The sequence below is a fragment of the Schistocerca gregaria genome, chromosome 7 (genome assembly GCF_023897955.1).
Source record: "Schistocerca gregaria isolate iqSchGreg1 chromosome 7, iqSchGreg1.2, whole genome shotgun sequence".
Lineage (NCBI taxonomy): Eukaryota > Metazoa > Arthropoda > Insecta > Orthoptera > Acrididae > Schistocerca > Schistocerca gregaria.
The window spans coordinates 45,059,793-45,085,521 of NC_064926.1; the positions used below are offsets into that span (position 1 = coordinate 45,059,793).

General features: G+C 39.3%; 1 protein-coding gene across 1 annotated transcript in view; it reads left to right on the forward strand.

Annotated features, from left to right (window-relative positions):
- Positions 1-25,729, forward strand: part of LOC126281798 (modular serine protease-like) — a 182,225-nt gene that overhangs the window by 97,670 nt on the left and 58,826 nt on the right. The window contains exon 7 of the mRNA XM_049981012.1: positions 11,380-11,486. Coding sequence (XP_049836969.1) covers positions 11,380-11,486 — 107 coding nt within the window. The remainder of the gene's footprint in view (positions 1-11,379; positions 11,487-25,729) is intronic.

The window sequence follows — 25,729 nt, forward strand, 5'->3', positions numbered from 1 at the left end:
AAGAGAAGTGAGACAGTCAGAAAAAAAGGGTCAATGTTAAAAGTCAAGAAATTTCTCAAATTAGGTTTCAGGGTGATATTATTTTAAATTATGTTCAAATGTCGAGCTGCTTCAATGATTTCCTTGTCAGTATGGCAAAATCTGACTTAAACATGACAGCCAACCAAGACAATATGATTCTCAGATAGAGATGACATACAAGACATTTGTTTTAAAAAATTCAGGCAAATCACTCAGAAAGATGTAGAAGGCACAATATTATCATTAAAAAACAAAAATTCAGCTGAATGGGATGGAATTCCTTTCATGGTAATCAAGGCAGTATGCCATATTATTTCATACCCACGGACTTAACACACATTTTTCTTTTTTTTATGGCTTAAATATGCAGAGATTAAGCCATTATTTAAAAAAGGATCACCAGAAGATATGGGAAACTACTGGCCTATCTGTCTCCTTCCTGTTTTTTCTAAAATATTTGAAAAATGTATGGCAAAACAGCTAGAAAATTTCCTTACAGTAAATGACATTTGTAAAAATCAGTTTGATTTTCAAAGAGGAAAAAGCACCATAAATACCATCAGAGAATTTACAGAAAAAATAAATGCATCACTAGATCAAGGTAAAAAAAGCCTCAGGACTATTCTGTTATCTAACAAAAGCCTTTGAGTTGGTGTACCTCTCATTATTACTTCACAAACTATGGGATCAAAGATACTGCATTACAGTGGTTCAACTCTTGTCTGACAGAGAGGAAACAAAGAGTTATTTTAATGTCAAACTTGGTTAACTACCACTCCGAATAGAAAAGTTTCCTAAGGAGTTGCCACTCCGAATAGAAAACAGTTTCCTAAGGAGTTGCACAGGGTTGAATACTGGGTCCTTACCTGTTCTTGTTGTATATGAATGATTTACCATTAAATGTTGATGCTCATTCAGTCTTGTTCACAGATGACACCTCAGTCCTGATAGAAAATGATACAAGAGAAAAGAGTCCAGATAGTATAGAAAATGCTCTGGGGAAACTGGAATCCTGGTTGGACTAAAGCTCAGTGTCACTAAGACTCAGATAATACAATTTGTCTCCAAATTGTCAGCAATATGTCCTGTTCAAATAGCCCATAATAATCAACTGATAACAGAAGTGAGCTATGTGAAATTCTTGGACCTAAACCTTGATAAACGTTTAAAATGGAGGACACATATAGATTCCCTGGTAAAAAATTAAATTCTCTAGCTTTTGCAATCATCATTTTATCTGGTGCCACTCACATGGACACAAGAAAGACAGTCTGCCACAGTTATTTTTAATATGTTATTCAGTATGGGATAATTTTCTGGGGAAACTCTAGGAGCAGTACAGGGATACCAATTCTTCAGAAGAAAATCATTAGAAACATGTGTGCTGCCCACAAAAATGAGTCATGTTGTCCATTGTCCAAGAAATTAAAAGTACTAACAATTACTTCAGTGTACATTTTTGAAATTTTGATTTTTGTATATAATAATCAACATAATCTTGAAAAGTTCCATTTTAAGCATAGCTATGGTACTTGTCATGAGGAAACCTTCAAATTTCCCTTGCATCATGTAAATCTTTATGCTGAGACACCACTGTACACGGGATTAAAAATAATTAACAAATGAAAAGGAAGAAACATATTAGCAATGGACCTTGGTGGTACTGAAAAGTTTACTTCAAAATATTTTAATAGAGAAATGTTACTACACCATTGAAGAATTCATTGAAGACAGTCTGACACTTTGAACAATACAAATCTGTAGCTAAGGTTGCAATGTTGTCTGTGTACAACAAAGGAAATTGGTAAACTGTTGATTTATAGTAAATATTGTAGTGTTGTACTTATTGGTATTATTCTTAAAATAGTGTAAAAAGAATTTCTGTAAATCATTTTACATTATATTTTTGCTAAGCGTGATGTGTTTCCTGAATCAGAGATCATATGACCTGTAAAATGTATGTAATGAGACTAATATATCACATTTACATTTACATTACTCATAATACACACACATCTGGACTTTTTCAGTACATAGACAGCTGACAGTATTCTGGGCAAAGTGTTGTAAATGTTTTGTTTGAAGTAATAGATAAAATCAACTGCTAAGTACTATTAGGAACAGCAGTGGTTCTTTGCAAAAATAGCCATTTTTCTCCCAATATACATATTCTGTTAGAAGGTTATCTAGAAGTTATTTCCATAATTATCAATGTGAGTAAACTAGCATTGTCAAATGTAGTTTGTATACTTTAAAGACATACCCAGCAGTGTCTGTTTCTGTATACTGATGTATAACCAAATTCATTTCATATCTCTCAAGGCTCTTCTCCAGGATGAGTTTTATGGAATTTGCCTCAAGAAATGGAAAACTTGTTCATCAGTGAAGTTTATTTTCTTGTTTCTTTACTTCCATCTGAATCATCTCTGGTATGTTAAAGCATTAATAGTCATTTTATTTGTTCCAAATATGCAAAAGCACTATGATTTGAAATACTAGATCCAGATATCATGTTAGAACCCTATGGTATGTTGGGTCCAGAAAAATTTCTCCAAAGATGCATATTCCACTCATAACATCAACATTTGTGTCTCTCCTAATTTTGATATGTTCAAAGCCAATAGTACATACAAGAAGAAAACTCTGGTCAGAATATTTTTCAGTCTAGAGTTTGCGCTATGGCCATTGTCTCTGCTATAAATATTGATTCATTCTGAAGCAGGGGATATGACCGATCTGCCTGAAGGTCAGGACAAAAGAAGGAATTTGTCAGCATGCAGTTTTTCACTTAATTTTGCGTGCTAAGTGAATATTTTAATTGCATCTGGCCACCGAATTTGCACTGTTGTTAGGAGCATGGTGTTAATGTTTCACATTGGAGGAGCAGATGTAGATTGTGTGGACTGAGTAACCAAAATAAAGAAATTTCAAAGTACTGATTAGTCCAGTTGATTGAATGCTGGGGTCATTCCTATTTAGTGGATATTATTCAAAATTGCCCATTTTATTTCACTACAGAAATGCAAATGATCTATAAAGCACCTGTCAGGTACTCTATTTCTAGACATTTGGGAGCTCTAGAGTTATCAACCATGAACTAGCACTGAACATGGAGAGTTATTTCTAGTGCATCAAACAGATTATCATTGTTTGGTGTGGGCTGCTTCACTTTGATCAGCATTTAAATCCAGAGATACTGTATTTTGTCCAATTTTGTGAATGCTAAATTTGTTGTGTCTGTGGTATAAGATAAATATCATGAGAGGAAAGGATGTGTTTTCTACTAATATGGGCCACCACCAGCAAACGCTTATTGCATGTGCAGGCTCAGAAAATGTCTGATGTGAGCATAGCACAAGTCACAGATTAGTCCCAAAAATTGTGCTGTTGAGATTACTGACATTGTATGGTCTCCCAGCATCATTTTTGGAACAAGATGCTACATGCATTGTGAAGTAAGCTCCACTGTTTCCACTTGTATTCTTAATATAATTTGTATCATCCTGTCATAAAGTATTATGACAGCAAAATCTAAGTCATGGCAGGTTTTCTGGAGACACACAGCCTTTAATTAGAGGCATGTAGTTACTGCATATTATAAATGTTTAACAATTGGTGGGGGGGAAGTTTGTTTCACAAGAGATGTGCTATATTGGGCTGAGGATCGAGCCTTGCAGGGGACATTTTAATATTGTATATAGCCCACCATCCCATTATCGGACCAAAAGTATGCCCATTAAGTGTGGATCAGCCTGTAGATACGAATGAAGAAGATGTTTGGAATTTTCAGAGTAATAAGCTTATCTATCAGTAGAAGGATTTGCATGATACCATATGTTTGAGATATTAAAGAAGATTGCAGTAAGGAAACTGCCCTGGACAGATGCAACCAAGATGTCAAGTAGTGCAGAAACATCCAAATTGTCATATCAACCTCTCAAAATTATTGGTATTCTGTTAAAAGGCAAAAATAATTATGAAGATGAACTGACAAGATCCTGAGAGGGCTGTAAAGCCTGTGGGGAAGTTCCTGCTATAATGTACTGTAAGACTCAAACAACTTGGCCACAATGAAGCAAAGTATATTCTTTTTCCACATACAAGTGAACAATAGTTAAGAATGGATACAAACACAGAAACAATCCAGGTACTGGTACAAGCAGTTGCTGGCAAAAAGTACAATCAGAATATGAGGGGGAATGACAGTCGCATTGTGCTTATAAAGAGAGATGCTGCAGTAGCCAGTTTGGAGGATGTCATGCCATCCCATGCCATGTACACAAATCTTATGGTCCTCCACAAGTGGCCTCTGGTGATCGGCCTGCGCAGACACAACTACCATTGACAGAATATTTGAAGTGAAGCATGCTGGCGGCCTAGTACCATGACACGTATTAAAGTATTATGAACAAGGTTGTAGCACCTGCTATATGTTGTTCAGTGCAACTGATCTGGCTCAATTGTTATGAGACATCTGGAAAGTTAATGTCTACATTTATGGGCTGGATTGGTGTTGTGTTCATAGTGAAAAACGTTCCATTGATTGCTAGTATTTTAGTTTCATGGATGCATAGGGCAATGTCACCCATCCTGTCAGTTGGGTGTTTTCAAAATATATTGTATGTGGATAATATAACATGGTAGTTGGTGATTACAGAGAAATAGTTTCAGCCCATGTTTGAAGAAGGAATGTTGTGCATTGTGTGAAGCATGTTCTCCATCAGATCTCACTGCTTGTGAATTACATTGGATAATTTAAATCTCATTTCTCACCTTGAAGGTGTGAATGATTATTTCAATGAATGAATGAATGACATTTCGATCCTGTTTTTCTAAATACTGAAGCAAGATGCATATATGTGAATGTAGACTTACCCATCATTTACTGTTCATGAAATCTTATCAGGTTTCCATCTGGGTGGGTGCACCGAAATAGCACAGTTCTTCAGAGAGTCACTCTAGTCATCTTCTGATGAAATGTTTAGATTGTATGGGCACCCCTTATACACATATCAGAAAAAGTTTTGCATCACCCCAGTTCCCAGAACTCCTCAATATAAACGTTGACTGTGGATATTGTATCACAGACACAGTCCCTTTGACTGTTCAGAGATGTCACTAAACCTATCCAAAGATGTAGACAACCATGCATGAGCATCGCCTGTTAGACGGAGGGGTTCCGACAGCCGATCAGTTCCAGTCGTTCCACCGGGAAGGACATACACGGCTTGTGTTGTCTGTAGTTCAACCATGCCTAGACGGTCGATACCATGGTTCGATCATCTCCACATTGTTACTTTGTTCCAGGAAGGGATCTCTAACAAGGGAAGTGTCCAGGCATCTCGGAGTGAACCAAAGTGATGTTGTTTGGACATTGAGGACATAAAAGAACGACAGGAATTGTCGATGACACCTGGCTCAGGCCACCAAAGAGCTACTACTGCAGTGGATAACTGCTGCCTACAGATTATGACTCAGAGGAACCCTGACAACACCACCACCATGTTGTGTAATGCTTTTTGTGCAACCACAGGACGTCGTGTTAAGACTCAAACTGTGCGCAACAGGCTGCATGTTGCGCAACTTCACTTTCGACGTCCATGGCGAGGTCCATCTTTGCAACCACAACACCATGCAGCGAGGTACAGATGGGCCCAACAACATGCCAAATGGACCGCTCAGGATTGGCCTCATGTTCTCTTCACCGATCAGTGTCGCATATGCCTTCAACCAGACATTTGTCGGAGACATGTTTGGAAGCAGCCCAGTCAGGTTGACCACCTTAGACACACTGTCCAGTGAGTGCAGCAAGGTGGTTTCCCGCTGTTTTGGGGTGGCATTGTGTGGGGCCAATGTATGCTGCCTGTGATCATGGAAAACACTGTAACGGCTGTGTGGTATGTGAATGCCATCCTCCAACTGATAGTGCCACCATAATGACAGCATATTGGTGAGGCATTCTTCTTCATGTACGACAATTTACACCCTCATCATGCACATCTTGTGAATGACTTCCTTCAGGATAAAGACATCGCTCGACTACAGTGGCCAGCATGTTCTTCAGGCATGAACCCTATTGAACAAGCCTGGGATAGATTGAAAAGGGCCGTTTATGGATGATGTGACCCACCAACCACTCTGAGGGATCTATGCCGAATTGCCATTGAGGAGTGGGACAATCTGGACCAAGAGTGCCTTCATGAACTTGTGTATAGTGCATAGTATACAGGCATGCATCAATGCAAGAGGACATTCTACTGGGTATTAGAGGTACCTGTATGTGCAGCAATCTGGACCACCATCTCCGAAGGTCTCACTGCATGTTGGTGCAATGTGCGGTTTTCATGAGAAATAAAAAGAGCAGAAATGATTATATTGATCTCTATTCCAATTTTCTGTACAGGTTCCGGAACTCAGGACCGAGGTGATTGCAAAACGTTTTAGGTGTGTGTATATACCTGAGCAGCAGCTGTCCCTTCTTACCCATCCCCAGTTACAGAGTTGGGCAACCCATAGTGGGGGTTGCAAAATGCTATTAGGCTTTTGGTGCATTCAGCCTTCCCCCCAGATATGTGAAGTGTCAATCCACATGCAGATTGGATTTCTGCCTAGTATTAACGGAGTGAAAGCTGCTAACTCTTGGGAATAGGCTAATATTGCTAACAACAAATGACATTAAAGAAAATATATACTGTGAGGGCAATGTCAGAATTCCCAGACTATTGAATAGGGGGTCAACAAGAGGTTCTCGAACTTACACCACATATAGCTCGAACAGCCCATTTTTGAGCCAAAAATACCCTTTTTGAATCTGAAGAATTACCCCAAAAAATAATACCATATGGCATAAGTGTATGAAAATATGCGAAGTAGACTACTTTTCCTGTTAAAGTGTCACTTATTTCAGATACTGTTCTAATGGTAAATAAAGCAGCATTTAGTTTCTGAACAAGATCCTGGACATGGGCTTTCCATAACAGCTTACTATCTATCCGAACGCCTAGAAACTTGAACTGTTCCCTCTCGCTTATAATATGCCCATTCTGTCTGGTCAAAATATCGGTTCTTGTTGAATTGTGAGTTAGAAACTGAAAAAACTGAGTCTTACTGTGATTTAGCATGAAACTATTTTCCTCAAGCCATGAACTGCATTATTTGATACTGTTTCAGTATTACACACAAGATCCTTCACTACCAAGCTGGTGTCATCAGCAAACAGAAATCACCTGTATTACTAGAAGGCATATCATTTATATAAATAAGAAACAGCAGTGGCCTCAGCACTGACCCTTGGGGAATGCCCCACTTAACAGTGCCCCATTGGGACTGAACATCACTACCACTCTCAATATTGCGGAGAATTACCTTCTGCTTTCTGTTCTTAAAGTAAGAGGCGAACCAATTGTAAGCTACTCCCTTTACTCCATAATGGTCCAACTTCTGCAGTAATATTTTGTGGTCAACACAGTCAAAAGCCTTCGTTAAATCAAAGAAAACACCTAGCATTTGCAACCTTTTATTTAATCTGTCCAAAACCTCACAGAGAAAAGAGAATATAGCATTTTCAGTTGTTAAACCATTTCTAAAACCAAACTGAACATTTGACAGCAAATTATGTGAATTTAAATGCTCCAGTAACCTTGTATATACAACCTTCTCGATAACTTTAGCAAACACCTATAGCATAGAAGTAGGTCTAAAATTGTCAACATTATCAATGTTCTTTGGAAAATTGCCTCCAAAATTCAGTTAATATAAAAATGTCCAATGTTTTATTTAAAATTGCTGGCAGTATTAAAAATGGCCATATATTCAATGGCACAGGAAACCTATCTGTATCTGGCAACATTGCAGTCAGCTGGCAGTAGCAGTGCACTACTGATAGTAGCAGTGAACTGCTGGCGGTAGCAGTGCACTGATACGATGAATATAAGTTGCAGGGATTCACAAGGTTGCTAACACCTTCTCCCTCCTGTCTCGTCATCACAAACCAAGAACACTGTCTAGCATATGATGCACCATTGCAGTGAACATGAATTGAAAGCGATTTGTTTTATCAGTAACAGTAAAATATTTTTCTTAGTAGCTAGTTTCTTCACGGAAAAAATAAAAGGTATTCATACGATGCCGGCTAAAAAATGGAAACTAATAGCATATGCAGAAGAATGTGGAAACAGAGCAGCTGATTAGCATTTCAGGCTTCCACTAATGGAAAAAAACCCTTCACAATTTCCAGGCTAGTAAACAAGAAATGAATAAAAAAAGAAATTAGGAACATTAAATGTGCAAATAGAGTACTAAATGCAAAATGACCAAAACTAGAAGATGATGTTTTGAAATGGATTCAAGGACATTGTCTAAGTGGCATTGGAATTGATACAAAAATGATTAAAGTGCACTCTCATAAGCTAGCACTGCAGTGGAACTTAATAGACTTCAAGGGTGGAGTGGGTTTGTGAAGCATCATTGACTTAGCATGCAGATGAAAATGAAAATATATCTAAAAATGCCACAAGAGTATGAAGACAGACTATTACCTTTCCATCTCTTTATTACTCAACATTGAAAGAAAACCAGTGTGGAAGTAAGCCATATAGTGAATATGGATGAAACTCCTCTGACATTTGATTTACCGAGTAACAGAACTGATGCCAAGAAAAGTGTTAGAACTATAAAAACAAGTAGACATGAAAAAATAGACTACACTGTTGTCCTTTCATGTTGTGTTGATAGTATTAAACTTAATCCAATGAACGTTTTCAAGCACAAAACAATGCCAAAGCCTTCTGAAATACCGCCATGTGGTGGTATTCACATACATAACAAGGATTGGATAGGTGAAGCTGGTATGAAATTATGGAGTGGGAGAGAAGGAAAGGTGTTTTATTGAAAGAGTTCTCTGCTTGTGCTAGATCAATTTAGAAGTCACTTGAAAAATTCTGTGAAGGAGAAACTGAGACAGGGAAATGCAGAGCTTGAAGTTATTCTGGGAGGACTTATTCGCATTTGAAACATCTTGATGTCCCAATAAATAAAACCTTTAAAGTGTGTATGAGAGAAGAAAGGAACAAATGGATGACAAATGAAACCCAACACGAACTCCTGCTGAAAGCAACTTTAAAATGACCTACAGTCAAACAAGTGTTATCATTGGATAAAACAGTCATGGTCTAGAGAGAGAGAGAGAGAGACAAGACATTATTGTTAAATCTTTAAAGAAGTGCAGCATAAGTAACATTCTTGATGGAAGTGAATACCACCTTATATCTTAGGAGGAGGAAGGGGAAGAAGGAGGAGGAGGAGGAGGAGGAGGAGGAGGAGGAGGAAAGATAAAGTTTTGTGAGGATTTTAAATGTCATTTAAGTTTTAAAAATTAAGAATTGTTTTTAGTCTGGCTTTGCAATGTAATAATGAAAACGGTAAAAACATTATTTTTTTAAAAATTGCTTATAAATGAAAGTGTATCTTATAGTCTGTAGCATTTTATCAGTATACGGTAGGCCATGAATGCACCCAGTAGTTGATGCTTTGAGTGTCTGGGCAAGACTGAAAGCACCGAGACTTGAATGGCAGCCCATGCCCACTGGCACAGGTCGCTGAACGCCACCTGTGCCTGCACACTCACCACACCGCACCAGAAGATGAGTGACACTCTCCAAAATGTTGTGGAATTTCAACAGTGTCATCTGGGTCAAAGCTTGAGAAGACATTGTCAAGAATGCATATATCATCAAGTAGATCTTGGATGTTACACTATGCTAAAGTATTGTTTCTTGTGTGCCCTGAACTTGACTGACGAGTGGAGACACTACTGAGATGAATCGAGAATCGTGGAGAAGTTTAATGTTAAAATTTACAGAGCTTACTTTCCAAGATTAATTGGGCAACATAGTATTAAACTTAATCCAATGAACGTTTTCAAGCACAAAACAATGCCAAAGCCTTCTGAAATACCACCATGTGGTGGTATTCACATACCTTCCACTTATGTTTCGAAAAATGATGACAATGAGAAAATCAGAAAAATTATATGTCATACAGAGCCTTATTGACAACCGTTTTTCCCATGTGCCCTTTTTTTGTTCTTCTGTAATGACTTCAGCTATTCACATAAATAATTATTACACAGTGTCATTTTCATTGCAGCTGCTATGCAACTAGCACCACAACAAAACTGAGATGACCAAACTAACCTGTGACCTCTGCATTGTTTGCAAAAGAGCTATGTTTTGTTTCAGACAATTCCTGAATTGGACCAGAAACAGTGAACTATGCAGTGTCACATTTACTCTAAAATTAACCTTCATTTGTTACAATAAAACTTGGTCTTTGTGGTCTTTACACTTAATAATAATAATAATAATAATAATAATAATAATAATAATAATAGGCAATATTGCTGCAAAATTGTGTGGTTAGATTTCCTTCAGTTGCAATGAATAACACATGATTTATCACTTCCAGTTTTATACAGGACTGCATTGCTCGTAGCAATGCCACAAAACTCTCTCTGTTTTCCCTTTTCTTGTGATGTAAGTTCTGGTTAAACTTTCAAATTTCAGCAAATTTTTATTTAGTGCAGATGCTTTAACCTTTTCAAAGAGACATCTATTAATTTTATGATTTTTGCAGTAATGTTCATGTATTTTGTGTAAATGTTTATTGCAGGAATATTAATGTAATTAGATTATTCAGTTTATTTAAAGAAACCACCACACATTAGTAAATGTTCAAATCTTGAAGTTTTGTTCAAAAAGTTACCATGCGAATAAAAACAAATCCATAGATTATGATGCTGTTCCATGTTGATTTGTATAAGTAGATTCACATAGATATACAATAACTTTTTCAGCAAAATATTGTCTTTAACACATAATAATGTTAACCTTTCAAGAACTGATACAGAAGTGAACATTTTATTTATAACATTAATTCTTTTCATTACATCAGTATTCATAGAGATCTCAACAGTGTAATCCTGAATCTCTCCCAGGTGCTGGCCATTGGTTGACTATCTGTAATGATTACCCTGATGCACACCACATCTGTACATGACTACTGGATTGCACTGCCAGGAACTTATGTGCCCCATATGTAACAAACACAAAATACACTACTTTAATAAATCAAACAATATTTACACATCATACATTCAAATAACTAATTGTTGCCTACCTGATGTTGCTCATGTGGGGAAAGATGGTGTTGTTTCAGTTAATAAATTTGAAGCACTTGAAGCCTACTACAAATTTTTGATGTTAGAGTATCCCATGAAATCACATAACTAAATACATTTTGTTATAGAATTTATCTTGTATTAGGATTGTGGAGAATGCTACACGGTTACTGCTTTTACAGCTGCTCATTGTTTTACACAATCAACTAATCCTAAAGATTACATGATCGGAGCAGGCAAATACCACAGAGGCTGGGATATAAAGGATCCAATGGAGCAACGACTTGAAGTGAGTAAAAGTTCATTACATATTTTTCTTCATTTTAGATAGTATAATTTTAAGTGGAGGTGTCACAGGATTCTTACTTTGAGTGATGTTAGATGGAATGGATTTCTGAGAAGAGTACACACAAAAAAAATTCCTGGACAGCATATTGTTTAATTTTTAAATCTGAGGAGTAGATGGATAAATGTATATGCCTTGAAGAGCCTGCGTAAAGGAGACACAGGCAGAATAGATCAGTGTTTCACTACAAATACAGTCACTTTGGTTTGTGGAAATTTTTGTTCTGTGGAAGAGTGTGAGCTGCTGCTAAAGGGATGTAGCTGCAATGTGAGTTTATTTTTTATGAAAAACTGTAATTTCAGATAATAAGGAAGCTTACCAAACAAAACATCAGTCTACCTCAAAAGGGAACACACGCGTTGCTTTCAAGCACTCTGGTTGATGCAGAATTGGAACCAGGCAGTCGTGTGACTGCTGTCGTTAGTCATGAGAGTGAAGTGGCATGTGTTTGTGTGTGGATGGGGGGGGGGGGGTGGCATGCACATTCACATTAGCTTTGTGTATGGAACTGGTGCAGTAAGAATGTATCAACATGGAGACATCACTGAATGCCGGAAGGGAGCTGTCATGTTTAGACATCCCTGTGGCCATACCATGGAACAAGTTGCCCAATTTTTTTAGTGTATGAACACTGACTTTCCAAAGTGTCATATACCACTCAGATTCATGTCACCATGGTGCAAGAACAGTGATTATTAAAAGATGGTAACTGACTTGAGATATGGGAGGCTAGTGGACACCTTGTCAGTGACAGTTTCACACCTTACGGTAATTGCTGCTGCCATTCTGGCTGTAGTTTGATCTTTGATATTTGGGGGGGGGGGGGGGGGGGGGGTGTTTTGTATACTATGACTTGGGCCCACTGATTCAGATTACCTTAAACAGGAGATTGAATTGTTATTGTACGATTGTCAGTGACCAAGCCTTGCTGTTTCTTCTACATCTTCATGATGAATATGCTGTGGTCAACTCTGTCTTCCAAATTGACAACAGCCGTGGTAACATGGCTGCTCATGTATGTTCCTTGCTGTTGAAACATGTCTCTTGTCTGATGAATACTGATTGCAAACTGACTAGCCCACTAAATTGTATGACAATATTACTGTAGATGGTGTCTGGGACTACTTGGAACAGTGGGTGGACTGTAGCAACCAACATCAACACTATTTGTTAGCTCTAAAATTCCTAATCACCAAAGTGAATTAAGATGGTTCCATAGGATAGACTAACATGGAGAGCAGCATGAAACCTGTCATTTGACTGAAGGCGGCAGTGGTGGCAGCAGCAGCAGCAGCAGCAGGAGGAGGAGGAACAACAACAACATAGCTGTAGGTTGTATTCCATGATGTTAGTATGAGGTCTCTCGCGGGCAACTCTTTGACTAGTTTGTTTATAAAATAGCGAATTTTTATAATGTTCCCAGCTATATTTTATTTCAAAGAAATATACTGGGTGCTTGGCAAATGACCTTGCAAGCTAACATCAGATTTGAAACTTAAATATCAGTTCACTTTGTCCTTGGTTTCTTTGGGACTTTATTCTCTGACCTCACATTCCACTTGTGTATCTTTGCCCCTGTATACATTTCTGTCTTCAATTTCTATTGGATCAATTTTTGCTGCTTCTAGGTCCAGTTTGACTTGTGTGATCCATGGTATTTTTGATATGACACCTTGTATGTATGTTAGAATTCTCTTGCAATGGAAAATCCAAGTTGGAATGTAAGAATATTATGGGAATATGCTCTTAATATTTTTAGAATTTTCTGTGTGAGTGGTTTTGGTGATAACCATCTGCTGCTATGTTGGGCAGATTCTCTATAGGTTTCCTAGAGTCTTGTCAACTTTGGGCTGAGAATTTTCCTCATGATTTTCCTTTCTCCCTTCACTATAATTTCCATGTCACTTTGTATGGAGTGTGAGTGTCTCACTGGCATACAGAATTTCAGGCTTGATTAATGTGTCTGACTTTTGTGTGAAGGGACATGCATCTTTTTGTTATATATGTGCTGAACGCTCTCTTCATTTTTTGTGATTGAGTCTTCTGTGTGATGTTTTCTCCTCCTGTAGGTTAAAGGATTTCACGTAGATACTTGAAGTGTGCATCTCTGTTTATTTTGCCACATTTTGTGTCTAATTTCTTATGTTTAATTTTGAGCAGGAAAATTCAGACTATTTGAAAGAGATTTGCAGCCCAACTTGTTCCATGCATTCCTTTAGTACATCTATTTGTTTGGTTGCTGTTGCTTCATTGTGTGATGGTATGGCCAGGTCATCTGCGAAAGCTAGGTTTGATATTTCTATTTTGTCTCGGCATCTTCCTAGTGATGTAGGTTTCCAGTGTGCTCGAGTTTTCAGCTCTTTTTCCCGTTCCATCATTACTTTGTCCAGAAAGAAGTTGAATAATAGTGGTGATAATCCGTCACCTTGACACACTCATGAAGGGGTCAGAGATTTCACCCATGAATTTAACCTTCAATGTTGCGTCAGCTAATGTCTGTCTGATTAATCGTAGTGTTTTAGGGTTGAGTCCCTGTTCTTCTAAGATGTTGAATAAGGATTGTCGGTCAAGAGAATCATACACTTTCTTGGAATCTATGATGATGCAAATGATTGGTGCATTCCTGATGGCCTTGTTTTTTAGAAGTTTCCAGTTGAGGATTTGTTCTGTGCATGAACAACTGGGGCAAAAGCCTACCTGGTATTCACTAATTTTGTGTTATAACTTTTACTATATTCTCTGGAGAAAGAGTGCTGAGAAAATTTTGTAGGTGACTTGTAGCAGGGAGGTTCCTCTGCAGTTCACATTCGTCTTATCTCCTTTCTTGTGCAGTGGATGGATAAGTGTACATTTCCAGTTGTCACAATTTTTTTCTGTTTGCCAGATGGTAGAGATTATTCGCGTAAGCTTCTATAGTGACTTGGGCCCAAGGTTCTTTAGTAATTATGCAATGATGCCGTAATAATCATCCAATTTTACAAAATCATAACTACTATGTTATTTGAGATATGTGCATGAACAATGTACTGTTGGAAAAAGCAAACTGTTGGGTTTTTACATGATTTCTGCTAGGTAGCAGCAGTGTGCACCCACGTCAGTTCTAGTAAAAATGGTGTCATGGTAACAGAAAGAGTTCTTTGTTCTATGTTTTGCACAGAGCAGGTCAGTAATAACTTTTCAGCATGACTTTCATATTAGGTATGGTGCGGAGCCTCCTAAAGCACAGTTCTGAGAAATAGTTTGTTCAGATGTCGAATGCATTAACCTTAGTTTCACAAGGAGTCTGCAGATATCAGTTTGCCGTGCAGCTCGACATGCCCCTGATGTCCGTCTGGCATGTGTTGCAGCAACATTTACCCGTGAAACCATACAAAATTCAACTGCTGCAAGCCCTTTGTGAAGGTGACAAACAACATGTGGAATTCTGTACTTTTATTCTTGGCAAGATGGAGGATGACAGTTTTCTTCCATGCTTAGTGTTTAGTGATGAGGCAACATTCCACTTAAATGGAAAGGTGAACCATCATAATGTGAGGATATGGGGTACAGAACAACCACATGAAGTTGTACAACATGAGGGGTGCTATCAAAAATTTAATGTGTTTGTGCAGCTTCACGAGAAGAGGTGTATGGTCCAGGTATCTTTGCCAAGAACAGGAAGTGCACATTTGATATGCTTGAGAACTTTCTTTTCCTACACTTGGAGACTTGTTCAACTTGTTTCATTTACCAACAGGATGGGGCACTGATGCTCTGGCATCTGGAAGTGTTGGAATTTTTAAATCGAAGGATTACTGAATGGTGGATCGGTGATACTGGACCAAATGATTCAGCCTTACATTACTGGCCCCAAAGGTCACTGGACATGACTGTATTTGATTATTTCTTGTGGGGGTTTATAAAAGACTGCTTATGTGTCTCCATTGCCAACAATGACAAATGAACTGAGGCTTTGCATAACAGCAACTGTGGAAGCTGTAACCCAAGATATGCTTGTTGCAGTGTGGGAACAATTTGAATACCACGTTGACATATGCCATGCATCTCAAGGGAGGCATATTGAACATCTATGAGAAGTTATGAAAAAAAAAAACTTTTTAAGTTACCCGTTCATGAAAAAACAAAATTCATTATATATATTTATTTGTTTCACAAATATGGATGTGTCAAAGTGGATGATTTTTTGATGTACCCTGTATTTTTGTGTTTTTTTCATAAAGATTATGAGCAGCATAAATATCCATAAATATAAAATCAGTGTTACTTAAATAGTATACTGATACTGTAAGAATTCAATTTTAGCAGAGAGAGAGAGAGAGAGAGAGAGAGAGAGAGAGAGAGAGAGAGAGAGAACTGTTGAAGTACTGCACAAGTGTAAAACTTATTCCCTGTAAATAGTCTCAGACATCATCCAACAAAAAGTCCAAAACAATTTGCTTCAGCTTTAATTAACAGTAATAATACAGCCTAACTGGCTCTTCTTCGTCATAAGAACAAATATATTCTCATCGAGTGACTGCAGGAAAAAAACCACATTGAATCTAAGTTGTGTTTGTGAAGTTCCATTTGCCAGTCTGTATTAAATACACACTCATTATTTGCAATGATATTGACAAGATGCTTCATATCAATCCAAAGGATAGTTGGAACACATGTGAAGGAAATCCTACATAGTTTGTGTGCTACAGATCAAAATCTTCACATTCAGGTTCCAGCTGATGCACACACTGAGGTGCTGATTTTGATTGAGAACTTATTTTTGTCAACCATTAACAAACCACTGGTGTAATTGGGAATAAATGTACCAGATTTATATACAAATGACATTTTTGTTCATGATTTGCAATGACAAACACACTTGGATTTTGACGAATAGCATACATTTGTTCAAACAAATCTTCCAAAATTGGTTCCAGAACAAGGGAAGTCATATGACAGAATTATGCATGCAATTAAGACAAAAGTTGCAGATTGTATTTCCTAGATGCGCCTGGAGCCATTGGCAGAACTTCTCACCAATTCACTTAGTATTTAGGCAATCGTACGATCATGAAAACAATATTACACTCTTCTGGATGCTGCTGAAACAGCAGTATTCAGCATTCACTGTTGGTATCTCAGTGATTTGCATATTCACCAACAGCCAATACTGAAGCTGGAATGTTCGGGGATCGCCGCTTACATGTGTGTGTTATGTAGTGGGCTGGCTTTGTCAGACCCATGCACTGTATTCAGATGTAGGCTATGGTCACGATTTGGTAACAGGAATTCATAAAGTACCTGCTTGCTATAAATCTATTTTTTTCAGCACAAATTAGAAACAGAACAACTTACAGAAAAACATATGCTGGTAAGGTCTGTCAGCTGATCGATTGATGATTGTGGTAAACTGTGTTTACACAATAGTTTCACTCACACTGTTTACGAGCGCATACAGTCTTCAGTGACAAGTGTTATGATGATAGCTTGGCTGTGGAAGAAGAACGGGCATGCATTTGGAATGAAGCAAACTTTCTTTGTAACAGTAAGGTGCTGTATACTTCACAGACAAAACACACAAATACAGGGTATATCCAAAAGAATAAGCCACTTCGGCTTGTCTATATTTGTGAAACAAACAAACAAACATATATAACGAGTTCTGTTTTTTTGAAAATGAATGTGAACGAAGGGTGCCATATATATTGGTGTGTGTTCACATTAAGCTCATCACATATGGTCCACAGGTAACAGATACAGAATACAAAAAAATGTGTGTGTGCTATATCGAATCTCACCCCACACTGCTTTATGTCCACTGCACCTGTGCATGCAAACCATTGCTAGAATTTTGGCCTAATGGAAAATTAGCTAATTGGTGGATGCTAGGTACACACACTTTGTGCCATTCAGGTATTGCTCCAGTAAGGCTGCCACACAGATCAACATTGGACAGTGAATCTTTGGAGCCAGACACCTGCGGCTGGATTATGTGACAGCCATTTGGGTTTTGCACACTTTATAGTGACTTCAATACGAGCATGATGGCTGCAGGCCGGTCAGCAACAATTGGGCAGTGGCACATGATGTGCACATGTGGGGCCAACGAGGTGCAGAGTGGATGGTGCCACACACATGGCTAGTGACAGCAGTGGCAGGCAGCACTGGCTGTGAACTGTCTGTAGTAATATGTGGCTAGCCCCAGGGCTGTGAGTTGCATGGAAAGATGTCATTATTAAGGCTCTTAGAGAGCATGTATGTGACATTTGGTCTTCAGAATACTGCCCAGACCTGGCAGCATTTCTTGGATGATGTTTTGCAAGGCTTACCATTGTGTGTCACCTATCTCAATGGCATCCTGAACTTCTCAAAATTGTCAGAGCTCCACTGTTGCCATCTAATTAATTGTCATCTTTAAGCACTTGAGTGAGGCAGACATTGTTATTAACTACCATAAGTGCATATTCAGAGCCCCAGAAATACTTTCTTGGTCATTTAATGATGCCAAGCTGATCCAAGTCACCACCTGATGATATGTGCAATCTTGAACATGGCATGCCCTCAGACATATAAAAAAATATTCCACTACCTCAGCATGCTGGATATTTATTGGTGCTCTCTCCCTCACAGTGGTGCTCTGACAGAACTGCTCACAGCAGCTCCATTAACCAAACCACAAAAGGGAAGACTCCAATGCAACGGATGGATACAATAGAAAAAAAAAGCCTTTGCTGAAACCAAACACAACCTTGCAGTGTTCACTCACCCAGTGTAATACAATGAACTGATAATGGTTGTGGATGCCAGCCAGACCACCATAGGTGCCATGCTACAGCAATGCATCGGCAGTAGCTGGTAGCCCCTTGGCTTCCTGTCTTGGAAGTTATCAATGTTACGACATGCTTAAAGTGCCTATGAGTTCCTTCATTATTTACCCTGACCACAAGCCCATCACTCTCACATTTTGGGTCAACAACACCAAATGTTCACTGTGACAAATCCAGCAGTGCAGTATGTGCTGCAGTTCTCCATGGCCATTTGTCATATTTTTGGAATAAGCAATATTGTTGCCAACTGCTTGTCACTTGCTTGTCATCCTTTCTCTCCTTCTGCAAACTTTGAAGACATTGCCCAAGGACAGGAGAGTGATGAACAATTGAAGAACCTCTACCACAACACCTCCAGTGGCCTTCAACTTGAACTGGTGCCCACTGCTGGCAATACTTGGTGTGACATTTCAATGGACACACATTGTCCATTCCATCTGGAGAAATTTTGACACAGTGCTTTTGACCAAATCTGTAGACTGTCACGTCCTGGCATCAGCACTAGTGTGTTGCTCATGGCCACATGTATTGTCTGGCCAGGGTTCTGGGAACACCGCCATCAGTGGGCACACACCTGCACTGCGTGCCAACATACCAAGTTGGGAGGTGCACTCAACATCATATGATGGTTTGCACATGTCCAAATGTCCATCATGGATCCACTTACTCTGTGCCATGGTAAGTGCTACCTGCTGACAATAGTGGACCATTACACTCGTTGGATGGAGGCAATGCCTATAGTGGATATCACTGCTGAGATAGTCACCACCACCCTTGCTGACACCTGAGTGGCGCACTTTAGATGCCCCAATAATAGTGGAGCCACCAGTTACACAGGAACGTGTGGGTATCACCACTTACTTGTTAGTTTTACAGTGGACAGACTTTACTGCCACAACCACTCACTTTGTTCAAGGACATAGTATGTGGTGGTGATGTGGATACAGGAGTTTATAAAGTTAGTGCTTGATATAAACGTAAGTATTCAACAAAAATGAGGAAAAGAAATACGCTTGTAAGATCTGTCACCTGGCAATTGCAGTAAACTATGTTCACACAACAGTTCCACTTGAACACTGTCCTGGAGAATATACACTCCTCAGTGTCAAATGTGTTCGCCAATTGCATGGCTACAAGAGGACAATGTTCATGTATTCAGAATGAAGTGAACTTTCTTGATAATCATGGGTGCTGTATACTTTGCAGACATGATGAAGCAAAACTGGTAACAAATGTTGGGTGCCAGTCAAATTTCCACATGTCCGTGTGTGTCATAGTGACTGAGGATCTTGGCTTGACCACCAGATTGTGAGGATAGTAAAAACCTCTACAAAAAAAACTTCAATCTCAAGTTGTGCTGTGCACTGATGACATACATGGCGATTGTAGTGGAACAGTTGTCAGCAGGCAACCTCTGGGTAAACTGCCAAGCCTCAAATATATAAGGTTTACTCAGGCATGTGGAGCTCTGTCTAGGTGAACTTTTATTTCCCTAGCTGCTAGTGGGACTGAGATGAAACCCTTGAAATTCACTCCTCCACCTTCCAGCGGAAATGGTGGGCTGCCGGTAGGTACCAACATAAAGTCAAACAAGAGGACTCGTGTAGCCAGTCGTCGTGATTTTTGGATTATACAGAGTTTTTCAGTCTCTAATAACAGTACACGTACTGGTGGCCAGAGTGTATTTCTTATAGTTAAATGGAAAGAGGGAAACTTTGGGAAAGTTTCACCTTTTTACTTACAAAGAGAGTTAGAGGGCATTGCTGGAACTATAAAATCTGTCAAGTGCTTGCAAAATGGGACCCTTTTGGTAGGAGCTTCTAATTCCCAACAATTGCAGAACATCCAGAAAGTTCAGTGTCTCGGGCAGTATTCAGTAGATAGTGAACTGCACAGTTCCTTGAAATACACAAAGGTATTGTGACTTGCAGGGATCTGGTTAACATATACCGAGAAGAACTGCATTTTTGATGTTCAAAACATAACTAAAAGGGTGGTTGTTATAGTGAAATCAGACTTATTTATAGTGACTTTCAGCAGCATGAATCTTCCAGAGTACATGTTAAGACCAGTTTCCTTCACCTCAGCATGTAGTATTATTTTCCCAACCCCTTGTGCTGTTTCACAAGCTGTCACTTCGGGGGCGAACCACCTTAGGTTGTAAGGGAGAAGCCATTTTTGGCAAATGTGGTAAGGCTGCCTATGAAGGAGTTCAGTGCTCATCTCTTCCAAAGTGAAACTGCTCTGGGACTTGCCCTGTCTGGAATAGGGACTGCAGGGTCTTCCTTGAAGAAAGGAAAATACAGGAGATCAAAACAGCTAAGAGTATGTTGTATGATGAGGCCAAAAAGATCTAAAAGGCCATGCAGCCCCCATAGTTTGCTACCCCCTTTGCATCTCTTCTTAAACAGCCAGTTCAAAAGACTGCTACTGCTACAGAAATGGAGGTTGCTAGTGTTAGCACTAGTACATGCGCTTGTCAATGCGCTCATGCTGCTGTAGTTACTTTGAAGCCTGTACCTCCTCCCAGAACATCTGCCAAGGCTGTGACTGCTCCCTGCTGCTCCACAGTATCAGACTGGTCCACTGTCCAGTGATTCTTCTACCACCTCTGTGACTGTGGCTCGAAATCCTTCCCAGGCAAAAGAGAAAAAGTCTAAGACAGACTCATCTGCCAATGGAGGTGGGAAGTAAGCAGTCGGACAATGTTGATATTCCTCTCCAGGACATCTCCGACAGCTCATTTACAGTGGTTAGTTAGTTAGTTATATTACTTGTTCCATGGATCATGAACACGATTCTTTCGTAATGATGTGGAACGTGTCAAAGTACACAAGATTCATTTATCCCAAATAATCATTGTTAGTCTTATATACGGTACAATTGTTAATGCTTACTCTATTTCTTTGGCCTATGTCTAAAAATTCATCTATGGAGTAGAAGGAATTCCCTTAACTTACTTTTGAATGCCGATTGGTTGTCTGTCAGACTTTTGATATTGTTTGGCAATTGACCAAGAATCTTTATGGCAGTATAATTCACCCCCTTTTGTGCCAATGTCAAATTCAATGAACGGTAGTGAAGGTCGCCCTGTCTCCTAGTATTGTAGCTGTGGACTGTGCTAATAATTCTGAAGTGATCTGGGTTACTAACAACAAATTTCATTAGGCTGTATATATATTGTGAAGCTACTGGCAATATCCCTAATTCTTTAAATAATTGTCTACAAGATGATCTTGGATGAGCCCCAGACATTATTCTGATAGCACGTTTTTGTGCAATAAATACCTTCTTTCTTAGTGATGAATTGCCCCAACAGATCTTTCCGTAAGAAAGCAACGAATGAAAATATGCATGGTAAACTAACTTACTGATGTGCTTGTCTCCAAAATTTGCAATGACACTAATAGCATAGGTAACTGTGCTCAATCGTTTCAGTAGATTGTCAATGTGTGTCTTCCAGTTAAATTCTGATCAATACAGACACCCAGAAATTTTGAACAATCTGCTTTAGCTAAAGATTTTCCCCCACACTCTATATTTATTTCCGGTGTTATGCCTTTCCCTGTACTGAACGGTATGTACAGTGATTTTTCAAAGTTCAATGAAAGTCCATTTGCGGAAAACCACCTAATAACTCTTTGAAAAATATTATTTGCATTTTCCTCAGCTGATTCTTGCTTTTTAGTCTTGATTACAATACTTGTGTCATCTGCAAAGAGAATCAAGTTTGCATCTTCATGAATATAATTAGGCAAGTCATTAACATACACTCCTGGAAATTGAAATAAGAACACCGTGAATTCATTGTCCCAGGAAGGGGAAACTTTATTGACACATTCCTGGGGTCAGATACATCACATGATCACACTGACAGAACCACAGGCACATAGACACAGGCAACAGAGCATGCACAATGTCGGCACTAGCACAGTGTATATCCACCTTTCGCACCAATGCAGGCTGCTATTCTCCCATGGAAACGATCGTAGAGATGCTGGATGTAGTCCTGTGGAACGGCTTGCCATGCCATTTCCACTTGGCGCCTCAGTTGGACCAGCGTTCGTGCTGGACGTGCAGACCGCGTGAGACGACGCTTCATCCAGTCCCAAACATGCTCAATGGGGGACAGATCCGGAGATCTTGCTGGCCAGTGTAGTTGGCTTACACCTTATAGAGCACATTGGGTGGCACGGGATACATGTGGACGTGCATTGTCCTGTTGGAACAGCAAGTTCCCTTGCCGGTCTAGGAATGGTAGAACGATGGGTTCGATGACGGTTTGGATGTACCGTGCACTATTCAGTGTCTCCTCGACGATCACCAGAGGTGTACGGCCAGTGTAGGAGATCGCTCCCCACACCATGATGCCGGGTGTTGGCCCTGTGTGCCTCGGTCGTATGCAGTCCTGATTGTGGCGCTCACCTGCACGGCACCAAACACGCATACAACCGTCATTGGCACCAAGGCAGAAGCGACTCTCATCGCTGAAGACTACACGTCTCCATTTGTCCCTCCATTCACGCCTGTCGCGACACCACTGGAGGCAGGCTGCACGATGTTGGGGCGTGAGCGGAAGACGGCCTAACGGTGTGCGGGACCGTAGCCCAGCTTCATCGAGATGGTTGCAATGTATTGTGGAGACCTCACGCCCCAAGTGTTGAGCAATTCTGCGGTACGTCCACACGGCCTCCCGCATGCCCACTATATGCCCTCGCTCAAAGTCCGTCAACTGCACATATGGTTCACGTCCACGCTGTCGCGGCATGCTACCAGTGTTAAAGACTGCGATGGAGCTCCGTATGCCACGGCAAACTGGCTGACACTGACGGCGGCGGTGCACAAATGCTGCACAGCTAGCGCCATTCGACGGCCAACACCGCAGTTCCTGGTTTGTCCGCTGTGACATGCGTGTGATCATTACTTGTACAGCCCTCTCGCTGTGTCCGGAGCAAGTATGGTGGGTCTGACACACCGGTGTCAATGTGCTCTTTTTTCCATTTCCAGGAGTGTATATTAAAAACAATAAAGGCCCCAAGACAGAACCCTGTGGTACCCCATTCTTGATACATCCCTAGTCTGAATAATCTGATGTCCTTTGTGTACTATGTGGGTTTACTGTTTCAACCTTCTGCATTCTACCAGTTAAATATGAAGTGAACCATCTGTGTACTGAACCATTCATTCCATAGTACTTCAGCTTATCTAAGAGGATTTCATGATCCACACAATCAAAAGCCTTAGAGAGCTCACAGAAAATCCCAATTAGTGATGTTCTACTATCCAGAGCATTTAAAATTTGATCAGTGAAAGCGTGTATAGCACTATCTGTTGAAACACCTTTCTGAAAACCGAACTGAAATTTTGTTAAAACGTTATTCCCACTAATGTGTAAAGTTACTCTTGAGTACATTACTTTTTCAAACACTTTTGAGAAGTATGTCAGAAGTGAAATAGGATGATAAATTGTTGACGTCTGTCTTGTCACCTTTTTTTATACAAGGGTTTAACTATGGCATATTTCAATCTGTCAGGAAATATTCCCTGATTCAATGAGCTATTACATATGTGGCTAAGAACTCGACTTATCAGGTGTGGACAAGATTTTAGTATTCTATTGGAGATACCATCAGTTCCATGTGAGTTTTTATTCTTAAGTGAATTTATTATTTTCTTAATTTCAGATGGTGAGGTGGGTAGGATTTCAATTTCATTTGTTTGCACCGGGAATGCCTCTTTCATATAGAGTTCTGCCCTACCTGGTGAGCAGCTGGTGCCTATATTTTCCACTACATTTATAAAATGATTATTAAAAATATTTTCTACCTGTGATTTTTCATTTATAAGCTTTTCGTTGTGCTTAACAGTAGTACTGTTGTCCTGTGACCTTGGTTGCCCTGTTTCCCTTTTAACTATATTCCATATTGTTTTAACTTTGTCATCAGAGGTGCTAATCTCAGACTTGATACACATACTTCACGATTTTTTTTATAACTTTCCTTAATATATTACAATATTTCTTATAATGGTTGAGCTTTTCTTCATCTCGACTTATTCTAGTGTCTTGGTATAGTTCCCATTTCCGGCTACAAGAAATTTTAATCCCTTTAGTCAGCCATGGTTTTATATGAAGTTTATTTGAATTATGATTCTCTAATTTCTTAGGAAAACTGTTTTCAAATATACCCACAAGTTTATCATGGATTAAGTTAAATTTAACATTTGCATCGGGTTCCCGATAAACATCCTCCCAGTCTACCCTTTTCAAGCTTTCCTTAAATTGTTGAATTGTTGTATGGTTAATTGGGCATATTGTTTGTTTGTTTTTTTCACATTACTGTATGGAGCAAAGTCATGAATTGAAAGTAGCTGTCCATCGTGATCAGAAAGCCCATTCTTAATAGAATAGTTGCTTACTTCTTTTAATTTATCTTGGTCTATGAAAATGTTATCTATCGGGGTGCTACTGTCTTGTACAATACGAGTAGGAAAATCAATGACTGATGTCAGATTGTAAGAGCAAAGTAATAGTTCAAGGTTGTTCTTCTTGCTTGAGTGTTTAAGAAAATCTACGTTAAAATCTCCACAAATGATAATGTGTTTTCCCTTTTCTGATAGATAACGCAGCAAGAGATCTAGGTTTTTAAGAAACATTTGAAAATTTCCAATTGGGGACCTATACACAGTCACAATTATGAATTTACCACCGTCCAATTTAAGCTCACAAGCGCAAACTTCAATGTGCTGTTCTACACAGAATTTTGCGGTTTCTATGTTTTTAAAACTATGTTCCCCCATTAACATAAATGGCAGCTCCTCCTTTCTCCATATTGTCTCTACAAAAATAAGTTGCTAGTTTATACCCATTAATATTTACATTTTCCATTTGTGTAGTTATATGATGTTCAGACAGGCACAGTACATCAACTTCTGTTGTATTTTTAATATTCTCAAAACAAATTATTAGTTTGTCTATTTTGTTCCTTAATCCCCTGATATTTTGGTGAAATATATTAACACAACTGTTTCCTCTACCTTTATTCGAACCATTTATTTTTTTACCTTTAAGAGCTGCCTGTCTGGACATCTTGTTCAACCTAAAAAAGGTGCCCGTATGCCCTTTCGCGTCGCAGGGGTTTTGCCTTGAGTGCTAGTGGCCCCCTTTAGACGACCTACAATTAAATCAGCTAATCTATCCTTCCCTAGACTATTTAGGTGCAGGCCATGTCGAGTGTATCCCCATCTCCCAATGCTACCAACAGGCACTATATAAATGTGTGTTTTTGCACCATCCAGCAGCTGCTCGCTCAACTCTCTGTTAACTCGCCACACAGAAGGATTAACCGAGGGCCGATCGTAACGCTGCAATACCTCAACAAA